The sequence below is a fragment of the Pholcus phalangioides genome, unplaced genomic scaffold (assembly GCF_987345545.1).
Source record: "Pholcus phalangioides strain wild (caught in Gottingen) unplaced genomic scaffold, Ppha-v1.0 ptg000030l_1, whole genome shotgun sequence".
Lineage (NCBI taxonomy): Eukaryota > Metazoa > Arthropoda > Arachnida > Araneae > Pholcidae > Pholcus > Pholcus phalangioides.
The window spans coordinates 1989849-2016859 of NW_028301620.1; the positions used below are offsets into that span (position 1 = coordinate 1989849).

Consider the following 27011-nt stretch of genomic DNA (forward strand, 5'->3'; position numbering starts at 1 on the left):
GAAACTACAAGAGGTGATAGTACACACCAATACAAACAATTGCCGTCAAGGAATGCATGGTCTAACATGAAACACAAACGTGCGGGCGCGTTTCGAAACGGCCGCTCAGCAAACGTTAAAACGGCATTCCTGTTGAAATCTATCGGGAGAAAAAGAACACCATGCACGCAAATGTAACCTGGGGAAGAAGAAGAAACCGTATGCAAATCTGCGTCACAGTGAATAAAAGGCGATGCCAGAGGACTGGCATCCACGTTATTCCAGCGTACAACCGTTCTAACAGTTATAACGTACAGGATAATGGTGCACTTTGGTAATACTGAAAAAAACAGACATGCATTTCAGTTACGGAGCTGCAAACGGATGTAGCACAGAGGCAGCATGAACATACGGTAAGCGTTTTCCCTCCCACAGGCGTTTGCCCAATTCGAAAACATTTGCTCGCTTGCATCGTCAGCTCTGTGAAACGGGGCTGGCGACCACGCCTTTTATTCACCGTGACGCAGATTTGCATACGGTGTCTTCTTCTTTCCCCAGATTACATTTGGATGAATAATGTTCTCTTTTCTTCCGATAAACTTCAACAGGAATTCCGTTTTAACGTTTGCGGAGCGGCTGTTTCGAAACGCGCTAGTGCGTTTGCATTTCATTTTAGACCACGCATTCTTTGATGAAAATTGTTTGTATTGGTGTGTACTATTGCTTCTTGAAGTTTTTCCCATCTTTTCTGAATCACCCTGTATAGTTTTTCGCTCAAATTCCCACTTTTTTTCTCTGGTCACATGGAGCTAATCCAATACAGCTACTATAAATGGACATGTATCACACGTTGGCGATTAAAAAAAATGAATTTAACTCTTACCGGGCCGTTTTACATCAGCATATCGCGCTTTGGCCAGGGATCTCCGGTCACTTCGCGAAATGGCCGTCAAAAGTCCGAATCATTTCTGCAGTTCGGACATCGGTCAAAACTGTTGTCCAATTCGCGAAGTGGTCAGTCCAGTCGCGAATCGACTTTGGCAGTAACATACATATTGTAACGTGCATATAAAAATGTCCTCTTTACTTGTCAATTGAGAGACTATTTCTGTATGCATGTGTGGCCATCTGGTTGGCTTATGTCATTGACGAGCTATTAGTTGACTCCATGTACTGTGCCTTTAAACATATATATACGCTCCAAGGTTGAAGTATTCTATCTGCTTCCATAGCTTAGATGGGAGAGCACTCGTCCGGCAAGCGAGAGACCGGGGTTCGATCCCCCGTGGAGGCAGTGATGAATTTTCTTCCTTGTAATCTTCCTCTCCACAAATAACCAGTGTCTCAATGAATCTTATAATGCAATGTGATGCATTATATATATTCAGATATTATTATATTTCAATAGAGTCGAACTTCGGTTAACGAGAGCAAAAATTTGAACAAATTTTGACTCGATTAAGGAGCAATGATTCGCATTACGAGCAAAACGACCCTTGTTTATTTATTTTCGCGTTATCAAAACTAAGCTGATGGTTTTTCGCTTTCATCCAATCACGTACTGTGGGTAATATTCTTCCCTACGATCTCCGGTAAGCGTGCCTCACTCAAAGAATAAACGTAAGTGTGATTGTGAAGTTTACGATACGAAACTAGCATTGTAACCACACGCTATTATTCTTTTTGGAAAAAACAGTGGGCTGATTGCATTGTGGAACGTGACTTTGAGGGGGCTAGCTCATGAACAGGAGCCAACATTTGTAAAAGAGATTGTGTCCTTGGGGTAGATTGGAAAGATGTATAAAATGTGGGAATTTGTGAAAAATTTCGTAGAAAAGAACGAATCAAATAAAGCTGTAGCAGTGTGCGAGCAATGAATCTGTGAAACGGCAATGCAATTTCCCATTTCCAAAAAAATCTTAAAAAAAGAAGCAAAAGCAAATGTCATTGGATTGGTTCTTTTTCAAAGTCACACAAAAAGAATGAGTTTGCAAACAACAGAGACCATAAATCGTCCTAAAGACGATAGTCCTAATCTCTCTTGACTTTTAGAGTAAGTTAATTTGTAAACATTATCGTATTGTTATGACGTTAATATCATAAATTTATTGTATTATTTGTTATATTTTTATTGTGTTGTATTTTACTGATTTACTGCCGTTTTTATTGGTAATTTTAATGTGAATGAATAATTGTGAAACGAATTATCCGATTTTCCGTTATTTCCCATAGGAAGGTTGATTCAATATACGAACGATTTGGATTACGAGCACGTTCATGGAACAAATTATGCTCGTTAACCGAAGTTCCACTGTACATCAGAAGCAAAACAAAAAACCCTAAATTGGAAATAAAAAAAAGCACCATTCGAAAAAAGAAAACAAAAGAAACCATTTTATTTATTTAGTCGATCTATCAATTTTTATACACGTCTCATACAAATGCGGTATTGAATCACAAAAACAACTACACCTTTTCATTTATTTGTTCATTTGCTTCCAAGTTCATATGCGTGCTTCTATTTTAAAAACCAGTTGGACTTTTTGATCATACATATAATTATGGCGATATAACGGTTATATTATTCACATGCTATGTTTAAAAAAAAAACCGTACCGTATGTGTGTGCATTTCCGAGACAATTAATCAAAATATACAAGGGTTGAAAAAGGGGCAAAAAAATTCCCTAATATCGTAACCCTAAATGTGTAACTTTGCATTTCAGTGTAAAAAAAAGAAAAAAAACTATAACACAATTTCAATTGCTTGTTGACCCAGTAGAGACAATCTGATTATTATTATTGTTAAAGTACCACTTTTTAATGGACAAAACACTCATTTAAAATACATAAACGAAAGAAACCATTTACTCTGCGATTTATTTCTATATTTGCGGTGTTTTTTTGAAATTCCATTCGTCGAGAAGTTCAGGAACAGCTCTTTTTAATAAAGCGATTCTACTTATGTCTATGCAATATATTATGTCCGATTCAAAGCCATGTTATAAATCTATTTACGCAATTTTTATAGCCTATGCAATACAGGTGATAAAGCGAGCGAGCAAGCAGCGTCAGCAGCGTAGAAAGAAAAATAATAAGAAAATAATTACACATTTTGAATATGATTATGAGCCAAAGTCTTTTTAAGTTGATCGAACAATCGAACTGTCGTAGAAATACATATTAAGAAATTTGCGATCGTTGCTTTTTTTTACCGTATTATATGAAATTGTACTATTTTCTCACACACTTTTTTGCATAATAGAGTGTCATTATTTTTAATTTCAAAAAATCACAGGATATGTGTTTTTGAAATAACTTTTTTCCTTCATAAACACTGTACTTATGAGAATTTATTCCCCATGTTGATATGCACGCTTTCATAAACATAACGAGAATTTTTATTGTTATATTAATTGAAACAAACGTGTAATGACATCGATAAACACAACGATAATACTAGTTTTTATGCCAACTTTGAAGTTCAGAGTGCTATTAGTTGAAAAAAGTCTCCATATATGGCCGGAAAAACACAAAAACACTAAAATATAACTTTCTTTTTGTTATTATTATACGTCATATTCGTATTCTTTATCATGGGAAGCGATTCACTGAAGGCAAAGCAAAGATTTTTCAAGGATTTTTTTCTCTCTTTCTTCCTCAAAAAAGTTCATTCCAAGTTTTATCTATTTGTCCTCTTTCTTTGTCTGTTCCTTGAAACCAAAATTTTATATGAAATAGTAAGAATTGCAGCAAATCGGTGTAAACATGGCAACTTGTCATGACTAGTTCGTTTGCCAACCAGAGTAAAAAGGAAAAATAATAATAGTGTTCCTATCGAGAGTGTGTTTTGCAGAAAGGACGGCCTCCTTTCGCGTAGAAGCTCTGACCCTCCAGGTTCCTGTGACATATCTGCAAAATAAAAATAAAAAAGACATTTATTAATGAATCCAAAAGACAACCATAATATTGTTTATGGGCATTGTATCATGCGTATATATTGTTTATAATTTTTGTGATTGTGTTTTTAATTGGGTTGCTGCATTTTTGAAATATATGACATCCATATTTGTTATGGGCGCCTTTTTCTCAGCCCCCTCGTTGGAAATTTTGCCTGTTGCGTTGTATTTGTATTTGTAATACATTGAAGTTCTCTATATACAATGCAAAATAGAAAAAAAAAAAATCATTGAAATCACCGTCACCTTTTACCCTGACTTAGCTTCTACTGCTTCGAATTTCGGTTTAAGAATGATAGATATATTCACGACAATAGGTTACTTATTACTTTCTAATTTCGTTCATTAAACTGCATAATATATACACAGGGTGCATAGATAACAGGGCGAAGGGCATTTTACTGGTAAACCATTGTGTGATCTTAGAGGCATACTTTTAATTAGAAAAAGTATCCAAAGAACGTATAGTACTCAGATATGTCATTCATGTTGCAAGGGATTGTATAGTTATTAAAATAAAAAAAATTAACTTTTTATACGGATGCCCTGTGCCTAAAAGCCCAATTAGAAATTTGTTGCCCTGTCACTTTTGATGCCAAAAAAAACATTGCACGTTTCTAAGTACAATATTCGCTGAGATATTTGAATTCGAAAAACGGAGAAAAGTGGGAGGGAACAGCGTAAAATGCTGGTAAAATTGTTTTAATCGTGTGCTGTATCGAGACACGTGATATATTCAACGACATCTGATTAGTTCTGAACTACAGAACAATGACACGTAAAGACACAGCACAAACCACGCAATCATCAAAGCGATTTTAAACTCAGCCCGCATATTAAATGATAAGGAGTAAATGAAACTTCCAGTGGTTTTCCAATTTCGAGGTGCGCGTGCAAGATGATTCAATAGCCGATCGCCCATTTAAAGTCTCAAAACAGAGAACAATCAGGCCTACAACACTTTTACCTCAATATTAACACGAAGCAGGCAAAACCAAATAACCCGCCACGTTGTCACAAACTTCGCATTAGGCACACAACACACATTCCAACATGAACCAATTCATTAGAAGTTCCTGAGCGGAACATTTACGTGGTGCATGTGCGGTTTGTAAAACTGGTGTGATTTATTTGAAGGTTATTTAGTTAGGAAATTTGTAGTATAGTGCATGTAGTATATGTGTGTGTATTTTGTGTTTTTGTGTAGCTTATGTTTGTATATTACTGTATATATTTGTATCTTGTGATTTGTTTGCTTTAAATAAAAAAAAGTATTATCATACTTCTTTATCTACTTCCAGTAATTTCAAACTGAGTAAAATGTATGAAGTTATCTAAAAACGATAATTATCCGCTTTGATCAAATAGATACGATAATTTCTTTGTAAGAAAACTGTTGTTTAAGGCAAGGTTAATTAATATGACATACCAATGAACATTGAAAAATGCACTTATACTCTTGTGTACGTTTCGAGAGATAACGAGAAGTAGTATCAAAGAATGGTTACTATACCGTGCATTTGAAACACTGAGAGTGATAGTTGTTGTTCAGGGCTTCGACCCAACGATCACCAGCTTCTATGGGAAACCCGCAGCCGACGCACTTGGTTGTGAACAATTCGTTCCAATCTAAAAAGAGATCGAATACATTCATTAGCACGTCTTTCTCGATCGGTTACGCGTTTGCATTTCTCTGATTGGCATTAGAAAAAATATATTAATCAGAGAGAAACATCACCTTTTTCACAATATGGCAATCGGTCTTCCATGTAGAAGGAGTTATTGCCGAAGGGTTTGTGGCAGTGTGCACAAACGAAGCATTCTGGGTGCCATTGCTTATCCAAAGCATTCAAGCAGTCCTGAAATATTGTGCAAGTAATTAATCAAAAGTTCACTTAACTGACAAGGTACATTCCTTAGAAAGTAAAATTATGTAAGTAAAAAGTAAGATTTGTAAGACGCAAACATGACCAACAAAATGTAATCTATGTATTCACCCCTTTGATGCGACAGGAGCACTTGGCACAAATGGGGGCAAGGTGAACTTCATAGCACATTTCGCAGTACAAAAGTCCGTGATTCTCGACGAAGCCAATCTCCAGCAAGGGGCGTTGACATCTGTTGTTGGCACACATGAAATGATCTGGACACCACGTCTTACCAAGTGCAGTCACAAATGGACCCCTAAAAAAATCAGTTTGACTCATTTTTCAGTAGAAAAATTTTATTTTAAAAGCTCAATCCTTCTCCTAAAACCAAAATTCTCTCTGTCATATAATATAAAAGCAATGGGTTCCTTTTCCCGAAAAGTGAATATCATATAAATGAAAATATTTATAAAAGAGATCATTAAGGTGTGGGGGAAAAAAGTTCAAGGACAACCAAAAAATCATCACGTCTCGAAAACTTGTGAATGTAAATACGTATATGAAAATTTCAAAGTGGTAATTTAAATTGGAATTTAATATTTTCCAGTGAAAATAATTTTGATGAGTGCTGCATTACTCCAGAAAAAAAATTGTTCAAATTATACTAAAGGTCAAAATCTGGAAAAAAGTATAAGGACACGCCGTATTTTCTGATCTCGGGGAAAGAAATTCGTATTTCTCTCATGTTGGCGTAACAGCCGAAACTGTTTTGTTCAGTCATGCACTCTGAAAGCGAACTTTTTTTTTCGGAAAGTGCCAAAATAGCCAAAGACAAAATAATTATAAAGAGAAAAGACGTCTTTCTTGATTAAAACAAAATTTTCGCACTTAAAATTTTCAATTGCGTCCTTATACTTTTTTTTCAGGTTTTTACTTTTACTATAATTAAAAAATATATTTCCTGTAGCAGTGCAACATTCATGAAAATTATTTCCGATGGAAAATGTTTAATTTCAATTGTGTTTATTGCTCTAAAACTTTCATATACTTAAATTCACAGGTTTACTTTTTCCCACCACCTTAGAAATACAGGTGTACATGTCTGTGCGTGTATTGTTCTCGGATATTTAAACGACAGTGGAGAAAGAACTAAATAGAACATGATTCTGATACTATTTAATACAATCTCACCTGATGGGTGTTCCGCAGATTGAGCATATTGGTATCCTCGTTCCAGATCCGACTTGGGGTTTCATTTGTCCTCGTCCTCTCCTCGGTGCCGGACGGGATCCAGTTCCGGCTGTCATCAGAATGCCTCCACTGCTGGCTGCTGAAGAAACTCCAGAAGGTGACCAAGAGAAACCGGACCCGGCAGGTCCTGCTGCTGCTTGGCCATGATGACGCTGGGCCGCTTGGACCGGGTTATGGGGCTTAGGACAAGTCGGGGGTGGAATTTTTTTGGCTCCAGTTTTTATAGCCATAGAAGAAGAAGAGGTGGGAGGAGAGAGGGGGGAGGACTTGGGAAGGCCAGTAACCACATGCTGTGTACCAGGTGGAGGCCTGTAAGTACGGGGTGCGGGGGTTGCGTTAGACATTACAACAGGCTCAGCAACAGGAGCAGTTTTAGGTGGAGGCCACACAAATTTAGAGCCACCTAAAGTTGCAACGGGGGAAAAGAAACATTAAAAAAATCCAGTGAGGCATTTTTTGTGCAATAAAACCCGCGATTAATTTCTTTGAATTACATTTTGTTTTACATAGAAAATCAAAAATGCGTACTTCAATGACTGTAATTCAATCTCTTCAAATGAGATATAAGGGTGCAAAACTTCATATTTGTCAAGAGGCGTCAACGCAAGTGATGTTTGCTTAAAATATCCGAGCGCGTAGCTTTTCATTGGAGAGTTAGAGGATCAAAACTTGAAACTTGAAAAGTAATGTGCAAAGACAAAGTATGCAATATGGACTACTAGTTTTGCATGCTCATGCAATGATAATAACTTCGTGTTGTTTGACTTAAAATTTTTTTAAGGGACCTCATTTCCTTTTAAGCCGTAATTAAACTTGTTAGGGAAGTTTGAACGGAAAGGTATGAATCGGTAAGGCGAAAACGATTGCTCAGTACCTATAATTCCCACGCTTCAATTTACCGTTTTCTGCTGATTATCACCAATAATTCTGCTGAGAAGAGCAACTTATTCCATTTAAGCAAAATAGTTAAAGATCAACGAAAACCATAAGCTCCAAGCTACATTATTTCAAACATTATATCTGAGCTGTTTATAGCGATGGATGATGCTAATATTTTCCTTTATAATTAAAATACTGTTATATATATATCATTGTGATTATTTGATATATCTGCCTCTGACAGAAACTAGCACCGGTAAAAAAAAGTGTAATTTTTCTCAATGAAAAACTCAACTATAATCTAACAACGAAATAACCCAAAAACTCGAATTGAACAAATTTGGGGGCTTTAAACAAAAGAGGATACATCAAACTCGTTATCAAATATAATAAAATTTTCAATTCAACATACCGTTAGATCTTCCGAGCCTCATGCTGCGTTAAAAATGCAGTAAAAGATCAGTCAATCAATCAAACAAAAAACCAAACGAACGAGTAATTTATGCACTCACTGTATAGGTTAGATGTTGGCAATGGAAGGATGGGAAATAATAATATAATTAAAAAAAAGCAGGTTTTTTTACGAGAACTAGAGAAAAGAAAAAACTTCAGTCATCAGGCCTTTAGCAGCAGGATCTATTCAGCAAAAATGACATGAAAACAAAAATTCAAAGAATTCAAGTAAAAAAAATACGAATTTCTTGTCCACCAATGTCTGGTGAATAGACGAAGAAAAAAAAAAGAAAAACAGTGGCGTAGTTCGATTTACTTTGAAAAAAAAAAGCTTTCCTTCTTACTGAACAAAAACAGTATAAACGAGTTTACATGTTCGGTAAAGAATTCAAAAATTTATTTTTAAAATGTTTTGCTCAATTAAGTTAAAATTATACCGAAATGCAGAGAATTTCAGTATGTCTATATAAGCACTATATATATTTATATAAGGATTGATCAAATGAAACCCGTGTGAGTGGATGTTTAATAAGGGAGATGAAAAAGTACGTGCTGTGGGTTTTCTATGGTGACAGCGTTTCTAATGTGGCATAGGTGGTCCGCAGGCAGACTGACTAGATAAACTTATTCAATAGTTATAATTGATATTAGTATAATATTCATATGGGTTAAAATTATACTTTCATATTTAGGTTCACCATTTATCATCGAGGAGAATGCAGGAAATGGCTATCCTAAATACTGGATATCACTAAATTTTGCAAAAAAAATTGCAATTCATTGCTTTAAATGCAATTTGCTAACTACTGCTGTGAAATTGCTGAAGGATGTGAAAATAAAAGACTGCTACAAATTGCAATAAACGAAAATGTATTTTCCGAAAAAATATTCAAACGATCTGATGACCATATTTCATTGAGAAAAATAAAATTCGGTAAACTATTGGATCTTAAATAATAATCCGTAAAATGCGGGAAATCGCCAACTGTCATCAAAAACCTTGTCGGCATAAACTATAGTAGGCACAATCACCAAGCGTAATTAAAATTCCAAAAACATTGAGAATAAAACGTTAAACCTGACAAATATGAGATGAATGTTATTTATAAATTTTTGTCATAATTATCACAATATAATTTATATTATGAAAACACTGTGTGTATTTACGACTTTGGTAAATATTACAAATTCAAATAAATATCGTTGAGAAAACGGGACAAATGTATAAAAAAAGTCGGAACAACGAAAATTATATACATTAATGTCCCGTAATACGGGACACAAAGGGTCCGTCAAATTGTTTCAGAAATTTCACTGGTCTTTGTTGTTAGAAAGGTTGAGAAACACTACTCTAAGGGATTCAGAATGAACTTAAGAGTTTGTTAAAAGACGTCGCTCACCGTCAGTATACAGGACACGCGTCTAAGTTCTTGAGGAGACGATATCGTCTCTGAATAAGAACTTTGCATAGTTTGCTACAATGACACTTTGGGAAAGCTATTGTACAAAGCCATCAAGAATAAGTGACCCAACATGCTTCCGCATGATATGATTTGGTTGCGCGGCATTTCTCGTTGTCGGGTTGTAAACATTGTGCAGGATCTATCCATGATTATTTCTATGTACCATGTATCGGACAGCTTGATGATTGACTGCCACGTCAATTTTGTTCAAAACTATGTATGACTTTCATTTGTCCAAACCAAGAAAAATGCTCTAAAGTGACATGAGTGAGCACCAGCATTGTTATGCAAACAAATTGCACCATGCGAAAGCATGTTTGGTTGTTTATTCTCGATCGCTTTATAAAGTTTTCCCAATATTTCACTGTAACGGACTTCACTAACGGTCCACAACCCAGATCATTATAAATGAAGTCTTCTTTGGACGCCTTAGAAATGTACATTAATTCGCACTGTGCAAAAATCCACGCCACAACGAGTTCCTTTATTTGATCGACCCAAATAAATTTCTCAACTTCCATTATTTTTTAGTATCCTACAAGAAGATTTATACTTTGGGGGACAGAGGATGCAATTTTTCATAAAAATTTGTTCGAAGATGAAAACTAAAAATTTATCTTATTATTTACGCCTCGAATTTAATTTTTTTTCAGAACGTATTAATGAGATTTCAATAAGATTGAATATTGAAATATGTTTTCTGTGAAGTTTGGCACAAATTACTATTCATTTAAATAATTTTTCGGCTTATCTCTTACATGTATGAATAAATATTTTTTTTTTCATCGGCTCTTTAAGATTATGGTGATGCAATCTCTATATTTATATTTACCCTTCAATTTATGAACCAAATTTTTTCTACTGTATAAATATGCAAGTATATATAGATAATTTTCAGAAAATTGTGTTTGCAAAAGAATAAAACCGAAAAAAAACATCACATAATGGGAAAAAATATTAAGCCACTGCGAACGACTCTTTTTATTTCTTTAATTTTTTTAAATGTATTTAGCATTCTAGTTGCTAAACCTTTTATAGTTACATTTAATAATTAAACTTCATAAATGAAGCTTCGATTATTATTTATATTGAAATATTTATGTTTCGCTTCGCAATAGCATGCAGTTAACACACCATGCAAAGCGGTTCTGCCATGCCTAGAATAAATACGAAACATCGAAACGTTTCGATGCATAAAGTCTATTACCTGTAGTGCCAGTATGTGAGGTATTCACACCTGCTGATGTGGTGTGAATAGAAGTTACCGATGATTGGCTGCTGAGTGGTACGCTGGGCTGCAAAGAAATAAATAAACAATAGTCAGTGACATTAATTGAACGTAGTTCAATAATGAGTAAAAACTTTAATAAGTATTTATTAAAATCTCGATACACACACCCTGTTTAAGAATCAATTATTTTGCATTAATAAAAAACAATATATATATATATATGCACGTGTGCATATAAATAAATGGCGACGTCTCTCTCGTTCGTTAATGAAATTCCAACTTCGGAAAGATCTCCGGGCAACGATTGAAAATGATTCGGTAGTAATTCATAGAAGCTACTAATTTTTCAATCACAGCAAAAAATAAAACTTCTCAGGTCGAAAAAACAGTTTCTCCTCGAATACATAATAAAACTAGTTTCTTCAATAAAAATAACCAAGTACTTGAAAAAAACCCCCCCAAAAAAAAAACCAGCAAAAATGTGTGCAATAAAATTGAAACGCTTAATTTCAGGAAATCCCATAACGAACAGAAAATTTCGAAATTGAGTTGATGCTGGTTTCTTATTGATTGAATAACGCTTCTTTGTTGCGGAAACCCAACTAAAAAAAAGTATTGTACACTCCACTTTCACGTCCTTAAAAAATTCGTTTAGGGCAGAAACCCCACAAGAGAGAAGAGAGAGACAGAAGCGATACACTTATGGGATTTCTGGGCTAAAAACTTGTAACAGGCGGCAGCACTGACGTCAACGTCATTGAGGGGTTTTATCATGTGGTAAAAAGATTGAACAGGTCGTTTTTGATTAATCGGTGTTTTGAAAGTTTGTTTCGAAGATTCTATAGTAATTATTTTCCGTTCTTTTTTTTCTTCCAAAGTTTGAAAAAGAAAAATGTCTAGTGAATCGGAATCAGACGTGGAAATTCCAAAGAAAATGAGAAAAAGTGTTGTTAAGCCTGACACGTACAGACGTAATATAATAAAGAAATCGCGAGTCCAGGGCAAAGAATATGTGACTTACAAAGGTAAGACAATCTTTCAGAAAACTCCTCCTGAGAAAATCAGTTGCAAATGTTCTGCCAAGTGTTTCAAACTTGTAACCAAGGAAGTGCTGAGTGAAATTTGGAATAATTTCTACTCAATGGAAAGCAAAAACATGCAAGATACGTATCTTCAAACCTTGATTGTGAGAAAGGAAATCCTGCGTCGGAGAAAATCTGAGTTAACGTTACCGATTGAACATCAAGCTGATGTAAATCTGGCTGATGGTGAAAGCAGTTTTCCTACCATTCAAGATGATAATCAGCAAAAATCCAAACGAGAAAGACACCACTCCTACATTTATAATCTTCGTATCAGTGGTGTGTTTCAACGCGTTTGCAAGAATGTTTTCATGAGCATACATGGTGTAACAGCAGATAGGGTACGTAGACTTTGTTCCCTCCTCTTAAAGAATCAAACTCCAGAAGATCGAAGAGGAAAGAATCGGAGTGGTAATGCAATACCTGGCGATATTTGTGTCCAAATTCATGAGCACATCGATCGCTATGAAGTAAAGGAGACTCATTATAAAGGAAAACCTAGGAAATATTTGGATGCACGGTTGAACCTTGTAAAAATGCATCAGATGTTTGTTAATGATCATCCTGAGTTAAAGAGTAAAGTCAAATACAACTTCTACTATCACTATTTCAAAGAAAATTTTGGTTATGCTTTTGGAGACCCCAACTGGATGTGTGTAGTCAATGCGAAAGCTTAGCCACGAAAATGAGAAATCCAGCATTATGCAAGAATGCTAAACAGAGTGCAGCTGCTTAACTTATGTTGCACAAAAGAAGGGCTAATAAATTACAACGAGCTTAAAGTTGCTAAGGAAAACCACGATGAAGACGAAGTTGTGTTTTAACTACAGTTGAGCTTCGGTTAACGAGCAAAAATTTTGAACAAATTTTGACTCGGTTAACGAGTGATGACTCGCATTACGAGCAAAAATTTTATGCTTTGTTTATTTATTTTCACGCTCAGTTTATTATCACAACTGAGCTGATGGTTTTTCGCTTTCGTCCACACCCGTACTGTGGAATTGTGGGTAATATTCTCCCTTGCAGTCTCCGGTCAGCATGCGGGCGCGGTAGCCCAGGTCGGTAAGATACTCGCCCAAAGTACCAAAGGATGTATAGAGATGTCGCGAGTTCGATACCCGGTTCGTCCTCGTGAGAAAACTTTCCTGACACAGGGGTACAACAGAAACGGCAACATGACCGCAGAAAAAATTGCTACCGGAAGGAGTCCCCCATCGAGGGGTTAGCGCACCAACCTTTCGATGAGTATAAAAACAAGCCTGCCGTTCGGAATTGGCAATAAATTGTAGGTCCCGGTCTAATTAGCCCTCGTGCGCAGAAAATGCCCGTGGTGCGAAAAAATGATCATATGAGATCCGGTCAGCATGCTTCACCTGGAAAATGAACACACGTAAGAACGTAACTCTTTACAATACAAACTAGATGTAGCATAGTAACCACACGTATGATGCACTTGAAGTTTTTTTAAATTCTGCTTGGAGAAAACTATAAGTTGATTGATTTACTGAACGTGACTTTGAGGGACTCGCTCATGAATAGGAGCCAACATTTGTCGAAGAGATTGTGTCCTTGGGGAAGACTATGGGACTGGAGGTTCATGAGAATGACATTCAAAAACTGGTGGTATAAAATGGCCAGGAGTGTATGTGTTGATATTATATTGTGTCGTATTATTGATTGGAGCCGTTTTTATTAATCATTTTTATGTGAATGACTAATTGTGGAACGCGTGCCAATTTCCATTAGTTCCATTATTTCCATCCGAGTTTCCATTATTTCCCTACGTGAAAGTTTGATTCGATATACGAGTGATTCGGATTACGATCGCGTTGGCGGAACGAATTAAGCTCGTTAACTGATGTTCTACTGCACTGAACACGCAAAATTTATCCTTGCCGCATATATATACCTGTTCAAGAATTTTATACATGCGCCAGTTACGGATAAATGTTTTTTGTATACACGACGTAGAAAAAACAAGCAAAGCCAAATCACAAAGGAAAGGCAAACAAGTTACCAAATAAGAAGTTTGTTCACTCCCGCTTTATTACATTCAAAACAGCGTCCCTAGCACGACAAAGTCTTCTGCTTTTTAGTGTGATGGGGCAGAACAAAATTATACAGTGGTAAGGTTCCTCTGGTGATCTATTCGATCGAGTTTGAAGCCATTCACTCATTCATTCCCAGTACGTGGTCACTCAAACCTGCCAAGTGACAGGGATTTCGGTTCCATAAAATGACTTTTAAGAAGGACAGATCGTGTCTACACACCTCAGCAACACGCTCAACTCACCGTGGAAGCTAACAGATTCATGCAGCTCAAATAGACGACTTTTTGAGTTTCAAAAACTGGTAGCCATGCTCGTACAAAACCGTCAACTCTGACGAAACGTCAGAAAGAGGCATTCGAAAGGAGGGAGAGAGAGAACACACACACAAGAGAATTCCATTCATAAATATTCAAACACTTCATTTTCAGCCATGGAAAAGTGGAAGCCAACAAGTTCATCAACACATTTTTGATAGAAGCTCTTACAATTCGTGACAAAATCGCACAATTTTTTTATATGTGATAACCGGCTACTTGAATAACATATTTTTGAAGTTTTAAAAAAATTGAACATCAATTTAGCTTGTTTTTCTTTGTAATTAATGTAAATTGATTATCTCTGTTTAATCAAAATTGTAATTTTGGGGAACTTGATGTACCAGGTGACAAAAAAATTTGGGGAAAAATTATTTCTTTTCTATTTTAAAAAAAAATTTATTTCTGTTTATGGTCAGGAAAAAAAATTTCATATAGAAAATCGAAATAAAATTTCTGAAAATTTCATTTTCGAAAAATTATAAAAAATCATATTTCATTGTAAACAAATCTTAAAAAATGCGATGACACTTTTAGTTCCCAAAAATGTTCCTTTCATACAAAAATTTCAATAAAAAGTGTTTGTGAAAATTTTTTTTAAAACGGAAGCGAATAAATGCAACGTCAGTCAAAAATTTGTTAATGGTTTAACTACGTCAACATTTTCTTTGAGAAAGACCACTTGCCCTCCTGAACCACCAATTACTACGAAAGCTTAGCGTGCTGGAAAAATCTCAATCAACAAGAAAAAAAATGATCTGCACAGCTTGTTGGATATATTACAGACTATGCTAAATGCCGCTGTAGTGATCGAGTGGTCATAGTGACAGACTGCCATCGCGAGGAACTGGATTCAACCCCCCCCCCCTTCCCCCGTCGCTACAGTGGTGGTCGTCTGAAGTTTATTTTCTGTGGTTCCCAACTTCGAGGTGCGAATGCGAGAAATCTCCCCGTCACAGAGAGCAACAGGCCAACTATACAACGGCACAACTATTCAATCATTACACTTCACTCACAGTTAGAAAAATTGATGGAAAATGACAGCTACACATACCAAGCTCTACGCAGAAACAAACTTCACATTAGGTTCACAACACGTGCACGCACATTCCAACATGTACCAATTCGTTAGAAATTCCACAGAGCAATGTGGACGAGGTGCATGTGTGGTTTCGTAATAGACAATGTTGAATTCTACAACATGATTTTGAGTAGGCCGGCATTTGAAATTGAAATAAGACAAGATTCTGACAAAGGCAGGATAGTGAATGATATTACAGATTATTATTTTATTTCTACAAAATTTCTGTCATTGACAAAATAAAATTCAATGTTACTAAAATGTCAGCTCTGTTGCTTTTTACCCCTAACCAAACTTATAACAATGGTAAAACAGTGTTGTATATATAACATTTTCAGCACAGATTTGACATAATATCTTGCACAAAACCCTCATACAATACTTATTTTAGGGAAACTACATGTGTGTGTGTGTAAAAAAAGAAATTTTCAAGCATTTTTTTTACATGTGACCATTGGCGTACACAAGAGGGGGGGGGGGGCCAAGCCGAGATTATAGTGCTATTTTGCAGAAAAAAACGTAACCCCCCCCCCTTGAGAAAATTCTGCGTACGCCTATGCATGTGACTATTTATACTATTCTAAATTATTTTCCCAATGTAATAAAAAAAAATTGAATGACCTCTAGCTGGAAAAGGATACTTTTCATCCTTAATATTTCTTTCGAAAAGGTATTAGTTAAAGCTGAAATTTCTGGACAAGTATTAGACTTACTTTGTAAGTTGGTGTAGTGAAAGGAGGTGGAGGGGCAGCGACAGAGCTCTGCTTGAACACTGGTGGAGATGTGATGTTCTGAGGACTGATTGGAGCCTCGACGTGATGAATTTCACCACCTTTCTAAAGAAAGGAAAAACCATGAAAGAAAAAAATTAATCTTCTTACAAATTGAAAAATCTCTCAAGCAAAGAAAAATATTAGAAGTATGCAGGGTACGCCGATTTAAATCAGCTTGATTTAAATAACTTGATTTTTTTTTTCTAATCATTGATTTGTATCCCAAAATTTTATAATTTCGTTTTACCTTCACATAACTTCGATGATATTGAAGTAAAAGTAACCTGGTATGATATGCATGTTATCGATATGTGGTTAACTTCGTGATTAAAAGAAGTAGGATAGAAAATCTTTGGGGTAAATATAGGCTTGAACTTAATCCCTAGATACAGTGCAGAAAGATAGTTTTTCTATTATTTCTAGATTTTTTACATGGAAACAATTTCACAAAAATATACGGAGTTAAACTTAGCTCTTAGCTAAATTGCACCAAGTATTTTCAATACATTACAATGTGGCACTATGGTTCCACTGATTAAAACACAGAAAGTATTTTTTTTACAAAGCCTTGAATTCTATGCCCTAATTGCTGGTTAAAAATAATGACAGATGTTATACCAATATAAATATTGTTAAACGCTAGACACTACTTTTCGCAATAAAATTTAGAGTGAGTCTGCTCGTTTTTTTACCAAAACTCATTAATCTGTGAAAGAATAAAACTTTTAATTAGAGCAACATCATTCACAAGTCGGAAACACACCACAATAAATGCATCTATCAATGGTGCAAGAAACAATCTTATCAAAGAAATGTTTTTCATTTAGTTGTGATGCTGAATGACTCTTTGGTTGTACATCGAGTGAATCGAGAAATCTGCACCATATGTGCTACTGAATTGCCACCAGGCATTCACTTTAGGAGGGGGGGGGGGTTAAATAAAAGCACTTTTCTTGACAAGTTAATTAGGGATCAATGAACATTCATGCTACATAAGCACACAGTTTTATTGTTCATATTTCTTGCTTCTAAATCATTTGTTTATTGTTCGTTTATTAGCTTATTCATTAATGCTGAATTAAATTTGAGATATTAGGTGAAAAAAAGCAGGTAGGTGATATGAAAATATGCATTCTTGATGATCAACAAGATTTGTTTTAGTTAATAAGCAATCAGTTCATTTTAATCAAAAATATATGATTTTTCATACCCTGGAAGTATGTGCTGTGTGTGTGTGTGTGTAATTGAGATAAATCAAGAAGAGCTATCCATACTTAGATAAGACGACCATATTCTTTTTTATGGGCAGTGTATTTATTATATAGTATTAATTATTAGTTTTTTTCGTTTGTGTATGCCTATACATTGGGTTACTGTAGTTTAGTTAAAGTTGACATCCGGATTTTTTATGGACATCGTTTTTCAGCCACATGGTTGGGCAACTTACCTGTTGTAGCCTTTGTGTAGTATTTGTATTCGTAATTATTTTAAATTGTATTCTGATTGATCAAACATAATTTGATGGATTAACAAAGATTTTTACTTATCAAAGAATATCGATCGAATGGGAATGGCGAAGTAAAGATTCAATCCGAATCCTTTGACACCACGCAAAAAAATTTAAACTGTTAGATAATTAGTGACATTAGCCTGTATATATAAGCGGCCTATCAGAAATCCCTGACCTCCCTCCCCCCCCCCCCATAAATGCCTAAGTAGGGTCCCTTCCGATTGCTGCAGATCGGTAGGAGACTGCTGGAAATAGTAAGGCGTATAGAGAAAAGGGTCCCATATTGAGAAATCAACTTTACAAAATATCTGGGCTTGTCAATGCTAGAATAAGGGAACTTTTAAGCAGGCGAGATATATCGTCAACGTCACTTGAAGGGTTTAGTTACGTGTTTACTATATCCACTATATAAGGGCTATATGCTATATCCACTATATAAGGGCTATATATGCTATATCCACTATATAAGGGCTATATGCTATATACACTATATAAGGGCTATATGCTATATACACTATATAAGGGCTATATGCTATATCCACTATATAAAGCCTCTACATCCTTATACAGTCGCCTTTAGTGTTTACTATCGGCCGTGATAAACGTATTTTCTATTGTGTGTGTGTGTGAATCACATTTTTTTTTACCTTGTTACATATATCTTGTTTTCCTTTTTTTTCTAACATACCAAATAATGTTTAAAATTTTATTTGATTCAGTTTGTGAATTTGTTACCAAATTGCACTCCTCTGCTGCCATAACTTCCCTATGTATTCAGTATTATATATTTTAAATTTTTTTCCATTCATTGTTTTTGTCCAATTACCAAAGCGGTTGATCTTTTTTGATCCGTCGATAATTTTTTCTCTCTTTTCTCATATTGTGGTATTTGTATGATGATGATGATGATGATGATAATAATGATAAACTAGTTGAAGTTGAATTAATATAATTAAAATGACGTAATTATATGAGAGTATGAGTATTTGTAAAACGTACATGGAAAGGTGTTGGAGAGACGCTACGGTAGGCAGAAGGAGACAATGGTCCACTAGAGATGGGAGTTTGAGGCGTTGGGCTTGTGATAAGAGTCAATGGTGACTTCTCCGGTGCCCTGAATAGAAGAAAAAAAATATTAGTACAAGAAAAGCTTCATGGTTTAGTTAATATATAAAGTATTCCTTGTGTAATGTACGTGTTGTTTAAACTTTCATAACTTATATACTTACGGGCCCATGTGACTCATGGTCATTGGTTCATAAATGGGTGTACTTGCGGCGACTTTAGCGGCAGATTTGGCATGCATGTCGCAGTATAGTTTATCGTTGACGTTGAAGTATCCTGAAATGTAAAATTAATTTCGTATAAAATAGAAAAAAAAAAAATTCTCAGAGATGCTAATTTCATTTCGTTATTTTGCGTGGAACACATCGTCACGTTACCGATATTCTTTAGTGAAGTGCCACATGTGCTGCATCTGAAGCAGTCGGGGTGCATTGACTTGTCCTTGATTCTGACGAAAACACCGCTAAGTAAAATAGAAAAAAAAGTGATCTTAGACCCAGGAACATTTTTTCAAACTACAGTTCCCACAGTCTTGACAATGTTCTCTAAGTATTTAAGTTATTGAATATTTTGTTTTCCTACAATGAAGATCATGTTTTACTTTTGAGTTGTTTTTGTCATCAAAACTGTCATCGTCAACTCTAATTCTTGAGAATAATTATAATATTTAAGAATCGAAGAGAAATATAAAATTATTGAAGAATGAGGAGGAAAAAAACAAAATTTCATGATGATAGTCCAGCACCACCACGGGATAACTACAGTAGCAAAGTTCTGGCGTTCATTCATTCATTCAGTCCAGCACCACCAGGGCCGCTACTTGGACAAGTGACGTCGGGTCTGGTGCCTCGGTAACGGACCAAAGACATTACAGGGAACTCGGCAAAATGCATGCCTGCCTCGGCTGATCAAGTATCTAGTTGCGGCTCTGAGCAACACATGGATAAATAATACATAAATAATTGTGGTTAGCATAGACTCTTGGAGGTGCAAGCGAATGGAAGTTCGGAGAGAGAAAATATTTGGTGATCTCAAGGATATAGATATTTATTTTCTGGATGTTATATCTCGAGATGAACCCGGAAAGAAAAGTCATCTGGTCTCCACCGGGACTCAAACCCAGTCTATCTCGCAAACCGGGCAAGCATGCTACCATCTACACCACTGGAAACACGACTCTGCCCTCCTTATTTCACACGCTGTGCCGTGAGAAATAGAGGCATTTGTATCCCCTTTCAACTTCAGCAAATGGCCCTCAGGTGGGTCGGTACAGAGAGACAGATTTTTTTTTTCTCAGCACAAGATATCAAGGCATTTCCTTGATAATCTAAATCCAAATAAAGCAAAGGAAAATATCTGTTTCTTTGATATTTTGGGATGAAGAAAAATCCATTTATCTCTCTAATTGATAATCTGTTACTCTATCAAACTGTTTCGTGCTTAAAATTGAACTTTCGCTTCAGCCTTTACACATTTGAGCCAAAATGATAAACCACCCGCGCCATAAACAAATGCGTACGCCTCTCAGCAAACATGGCGCATATCAAGATCAACGAAAGCAAACTTCAAATACATACGTAATTATAAGCGGATTTATTGTTTTAGCTCGTTGGCTCGACCCTGTAGAGTGCAATAGCATGTGAAGTTACTGGGTAGAAAATAGTTTGTGATGTGCTGATCATATATATAACGACATTTACCGTTGCTTCATTGCTGAATGTAGAATTTTAATTCATTCCATAATGATAAAATAATAAATTAGAAACAATGATATTAAAAATCTGAGTAGGTCATTCTAATTTGATAATTAAAAAATAATCCCTGAATAATGAATTATTTTTTTTCAAACTAAGGTTCAAAACTAACATGATGGTCTTCCCGCATTCGACACAAGCATTAGGATCGTTCTCCTTGTCGACAGAAGACGCAGGCTTCATGATCGGTGCCGATACGTGTTTCGTCACTGCTGGTTCTGCAATGAAAGTAAAACAAATTAAAATAGTAAAATTTCAGCCAGTCGGAAATGAAGTTTGTTTAAATAATAATAATACAGAGTATGTGCAAAGGTGTTAAAAAGGGAAGTTGAAGGACGAGAAATTTACTCTGAGCAGATCTCACTCACCTCTATTGTCAACATGGTTGAATTCCTCAGGATGATGATTTTCTTCCATGATCATCTTGTAAACAGCTGACTGTGTATTCACCGGGTTCGACTCCTTCATGAAATTAATCCTATCAATAGCAAAAGGGTTGAATGGATAGATACGAGGCCATTTGGAAAAGCATAATGTGAAGTACGCCATATTAAAAACACTGATATAATCAATGCAACATTATTACATTGATAAAAGTATTTCTATTACCAAGCCTGTATTAGCCTCATGCATCTACCGTCTTTCACAAAATGCATTCGTTTCTCTATTATTAATACAAATCATCAGTTGCTGACAAAAAATAGTGAACAATTATATTGTAAACGATTTGCATCGAGTTTATGGGTGCTATCTATCTATCTACCTATCTATCATTTCATGAGGAGGCCCTTAAAGGTGTGCGACAGGTGCGGTCACACCAGGTCCCGCATTTTTGGCGGGCCTTGCACTTACAGTAATGATAATTTGTTTCTTAAATCATGAATGTTCATGAATTCTGGAATTCTGAATTTTTTCATCAATTCTGGAAGTTTTTTTTCATTTGTTTTTGTTTTTTCTCAATTTTCATCAGGTCTGCAATTATTTCTTCAAAAATTATTATTCATTCATAATTTACACATCAATTCTAGAAGTATTTCTTACATTTATTCTAAATTTTTATGGATTATGGATTTTCATTGATTTTGGAAGTATTCTTTCATTTATTCTGAATTTTCATGGGTGCTGAGAGATTTTATCTGTTAATTATTTTTCTCATTTTTGATTCATCGATTCTGAATTAGTCAGTTCTCAAACAATTTCTTTCATTAGGTCTCAATTTTTATTGGTTTTGAAATTACTTCTTTCATCAATTTAAATTTTTTTTCTGTAAGAAATTTTTATTACATTTTTTTTGTTCATTCAAATTTAATTGTGTCTATATTTTTTTGTATGGAAATTTCGCAGCATTTTCCTGTATATTTCGTCAAAAATGTATGAATTTTGAATTCGCCGATTTCCCCTTTCCAACAGAATATACAAAATCGGGACTGAGGAGCCCCTATGTGGTTTGTTTATTTAAATCCTAAACAGTTTGTTTCATGAAAAAAAATCTCCTACGGAATTAATTAACGGTACTCACCCTTTAGCTCCAGTCGACAACACCTCGGTGTGCGCAGATAAGGTCTCGGCAATGTTGTTCATGGAATACAGAGGTGCTGGACTGTTATACTGCTTGTTGACCAGCACTTTACCGTCACCCAAATTTGCAAATGGTTTCGGAGCGACGTTGTGTTGACTTCCTATAGGTTTGAATTCCTGCGAATACCAATAACGTCAAAAATACGTATGACATTTGCAATACAAATTCACATAGTACGTAGTTTTTCGGAAGTATTCAATTGTTCATAAAGAATTGGAAAATGCGTAAAAAAGAAGATAGGAAATATACAGGGTGATCAGCGAATAAGCCCTTATTTCAAAATTAAATACCTCTACAACAAAGATCAATAGAATTATGCGGTAAACGGTACGTTTATTAGCAAAACTGTAAGAATGTTGTACAGAAATTTCGAAAATTTAGTTGTTTTTTTTAACTTTTTAAAATTTGAAAAAAACAAAAAACAAAACTGGAGTTTTTGGAGTTCCGAAAATCCTCATTTGTGTGAAGAGAAACCACTGCATTCGCCTAAAGTTACTGCATGGGCTGTGGTATGCGCCAGAGGCATTATCGGCCCCTTCTTCGTGCGAGAAACGATTACTACTGAACGTTACGTTACAATTTTGGAACAATTTGTCAGCACACATGGCGCATACCGCAGCCCATGTAGTAACTTTAGGCGAATGCAGTGGTTTCTCTTGTATGAAATAAAGAACATTAGCTATTAAAAAGAAAGTATGAAATATATACATATATAGAAGAAATTTCATTCCATATAATTTTGTGGTTGTTTACAGAGCCTTGTTAGTATAAACTACGCGTATATAAACTAAAGGAAATTTAGTTTTTAAAAATCGCAAATAAAAACTGCTATTTGATCACAATATTTTACTTATTTTTTTAAAATAAACAATTTTTTTTTTGTTTTTTTTAAAATATCGCCAGAAAATTAACAATGAACAAGTAAATATCCGTGTTATTGCATCACGACAAAACATTACATAAATTCAGCTTTTAAATGCTCGGTGCAAGCCGCTTAGAGTGATCACATAGAGAATCAGGATTTCTGATTACAACACAATCAATGGACAACTGTATCCGAACTCACAACTAAGTTTTACGGCCAATGTGCTTACAAGCTGGTTGTAAGATTCGATTCGTTTCTATTTTCAACGAATGTTGCAAGTTTCAAAATGTTAAATCGTACATTTTTCCCCTATTGTTCTAAAACATGATTTCTTTCCTTCTTCGAACTTAAATTCTTTTTTTTATTCAGAAATTGTGAGGAGTTCGAATGGAACCGTCTTGTGTATCACAAATTACGATACTTTTTATAATTTACGGAACATTCCACACATTCCCTCGTGAAAGTGCTCCGGTCGAGGAACTGTGAATGTGGTCTAGTGAAAGAAAATGACCATGAACTTAAGAAAAGGACTTTTTTTACCTTACACATGCCTTCCCTCTTGGAAAGAAATTGCAAACGAAATGCATACGAACACGTACATAAATCATAGGCTATTATGGCCCCCATCGTGAAATGGGTACTGTAATTTTTCTCAATAATGGAGCCTTCTGACCTCATAAGGAAGCTCGACATTTAAGAGAGTGCGGGCTGCTTCATTGTTATGAAAACGTGTCACGGGCCACTCAAGTGACGTGAAACAGTACCGCAGAGGACTTCATTGATCTGTAAATGTGCCACGGATCACGTAAGTGATCTGGAAATGTGCTGCTGGCCCCCTTTAGTGATATGACATGCTCCCAGTTCACTTTATCTCACTTGAGTGATGTCACTTAAGGGATCTCGAGAATCCACTCAAGTGATTGAAACAGCGCCACAGCTCACTGAAGTGATTACTGAGATGATCGTTCAAATGATCTGATAATGTGCCGCGGGTCACTTGGGCCGACTGTAAATATGTGACAGGTAACCAAAGTGATCTAGAAGTGTGCCGTGGGCCACTCGAGTGATGTGGAAGAGCACCACAGATCACTTAAGTGATCTGTAAATGTGTCGCAGACCACGCAAGTGATGGGGAACTGTACCGCGGGTCACTTAAGTGATCTGGTAATATGCTGCTTAGTTCATTTTTACAAAATTAGGTTTGAGGTCGCGGGCCACATTAGATAAAGCTTGCTGCCAAATTTGGCCCGCGGGTTAGGCATGTATGGTCTAGCAGACTGATAATGATAAATTATAGGGGAGAAAATCGGTCTGGTCCAACCTTAGCTTCAAAATACGCAAAAAGAATAAAACTTTCTAGAAAAAAATTGATAACATAAACCGAAGTCCTGACAACTGTAATGGAGTTTTTTCCCAATGTTATAATATCGATCCATTTCGATCATAAGTGAAAGTGAAAACCATACCCGAATGATAACGTTATCCATGATTTTAATAAGCGGCATCTACTATATCACGAAGAAAACCTGGTATTCAATAATAGTTACCTGTTTATTGGCAGCGAGCGATGTTTTCGTGAACGTGGTCTGTGATGGAGGTGTAATTGAAGGAGGAGGAAGATCCCCAACTGGAGTAATCGTAGGCTTCCACACGCGAATCCCACCTCTAATAAAAATAAATATAAATAAAAAATGAATGAGAAGCATAAAAAAAACTGGAAAAAGTTATTTACTCTCGTAAATAAATAAATGTTTAATTTAAAAAAAATTATCATCACATGTTCAATTAAAATACAGAAAAAGTGAGTTGCGATAAAACTGCGATAAAGATGAGATGGTCTATTATGAATCAGTCAAAATATAGGTACCTCTGAACCACGAGCTCCAGATTGTTCCCTGACCTGAGAATGGTGTCTTGTGCTTCTTTATGCCTCATGATATCTGTGCTTCTCCCGCATATTTTCAGGATCGCATCTCCAGGAATGAGACCTGCGCTGTCCGCAAGACTTCCGGGATTCACCTTTAAAATATCACGAACTGAGTCATCAAACGAAATCAAGAAGGTAAACGATTGTGAAACATTTCGATCTGGACTTGCTCTTTTTTGGAATTGCTGCATTTTTGAGATATAGTTTATATATATATTTGACATCCACACTGGGCGACATTTTCATCCACCTCGTTGACATTTTGCTGTTGTGGCCCTCGTATTTGTATTTGGAATTCAGCTGAGCCGTCTTAAGGGGTCTCCTACCTTTTAACATGGTAAAAAACTTTCTTATGTATAAATATTACTTATTCATTGATATATTTCAAATTTTTATCACATATATTGTATTTAATTGTGTGTGTGTGTTATCCTATGCGAGTACAATATATATATATTTTTTACATGTCTCCAATACTTGACTTTTTTTACAAATTTTCAAAAAAAATGCATTGAAAACAGCGTGTGTGCATGATGAAATTACATGAAATAAATATAATTGAATAAAAAATTATTCAAAATAAAGAAAACTGTTCAGTTTATAGAATGATGAAAAAAATTTCAATTTTATCTCGAGACTCAATCTTATTCAAAAAATTCCATTTTATAAATTTGTAAATAAAATTTTATAACCCAAGTGTTTATGAATGGGCCTCAGATCTTTTTCGTCATTTTATGAACTGAACAATTGTCCTTTATTTTGAATCAAAGTTTATTCAATTTCATTGATGTCCTGTTATTTTATAATGTGTTTTTCTGAAAATTTTCAAAAAATTGAGTGTTAGAGATACATAAAATTTTGTACTGACTTTTCAGATAACATACAAAATCAAATATATGTAGTAAAAATTTGAAATATTACAAATCAATGGATAAATGCTACTTTTAATACTATTGCCACATAAGAAAGTTTTTACCATGTAAAGAGGTAGAGGAGACCCTTTATAAAAGAGCATCATGGGCTCTCGGGCAAAGTGATTTTTGTCTGACCCTCAAAGTGGTTTCAAGTACCTTACCAATTCATTTTATTGAATAAAATAATCCTAAAATTTGATGTATTATGTAAAAATAAAAAAAAAAGTTTTGCTCTAGACCTGGTTGAACTTGTTTGTGTTCGTTTCATAACTGTGGTTGTGCATTTGAGTTCTGAGTAATCAGAGTTTGACTCTGATTACTCAAACTCGCCACCTCAAATTACATCGACCAACAATTTTTTACTTTTTTGCTATAACATGAGTGAAATAAGTTTTTTAGACTAATATTTTGGAATGTTGAATTCAAATACGGTTGTGGAAAATCTTCATCACGTACAGTTTTTTCTGTATGCATGATAGTAATTTTTTGAAATAAATATATAATACACATGTGTATTTGCACAAACCGAATTTATACTGCATATTTTTTCAGTATTTTATACAAATTATTTATTTATTCCTTCTTGTTCATCCTGTCGTTTACTTTCTGCAAAAACTAACAGCAATCACTCATCATTGAAGGGACTTGATACTGCTGTTCCATAGTTCGAATGTCTTGGTTGAACCTTTCTCCTTGTTAATCACTGACTGTTTCCAAGTTATCAGGGAAAAAGTCCAAATGCGAATGCAGGAAATTTATTTCTACAAACATTCGGCATCCGAGATTTTTTTGAAAAGGAACAATTTTTGAAGATGACGTTTATAATTTTCCTCTTGTGATTTTTTCCCTAAAAACCCCTTCATTACAGATGTGAACAATTGAAATATGCAGCGAGTTTTTTTGTAATTAGAATCTCTGTAAAAACGAAATGACTCTATAGAGTCATTAGTTTCCTTATTTGAGGACTTATAAAGATTCCTTTTTTCAGGAAAATTTAATTCGCTTAATTTTGGA

General features: G+C 35.2%; 1 protein-coding gene across 3 annotated transcripts in view; it reads right to left on the minus strand.

The window, feature by feature from the left end:
• Positions 1-2355: 2355 nt before the first annotated feature.
• Positions 2356-27011, minus strand: part of Zasp52 (Z band alternatively spliced PDZ-motif protein 52) — a 46383-nt gene continuing 21727 nt past the window's right edge. The window contains exons 2-16 of one of the 3 annotated variants that reach the window (XM_089252712.1): positions 25024-25175; positions 24704-24821; positions 22232-22407; positions 21081-21190; positions 20825-20930; positions 19336-19421; positions 19123-19234; positions 18893-19007; positions 16324-16446; positions 11059-11146; positions 6997-7135; positions 5935-6121; positions 5676-5796; positions 5451-5566; positions 2356-3890 (exon numbers count right to left, since the gene is read on the minus strand). In XM_089252712.1, coding sequence (XP_089108838.1) covers positions 3813-3890; positions 5451-5566; positions 5676-5796; positions 5935-6121; positions 6997-7135; positions 11059-11146; positions 16324-16446; positions 18893-19007; positions 19123-19234; positions 19336-19421; positions 20825-20930; positions 21081-21190; positions 22232-22407; positions 24704-24821; positions 25024-25175 — 1827 coding nt within the window. In that variant the 3' untranslated portion in view covers positions 2356-3812. Of the gene's footprint in view, positions 3891-5450; positions 5567-5675; positions 5797-5934; positions 6122-6996; positions 7460-11058; positions 11147-16323; positions 16447-18892; positions 19008-19122; positions 19235-19335; positions 19422-20824; positions 20931-21080; positions 21191-22231; positions 22408-24703; positions 24822-25023; positions 25176-27011 lie in introns of all 3 variants that reach the window. The other 2 variants (XM_089252711.1, XM_089252713.1) reach the window with 2 other exon arrangements.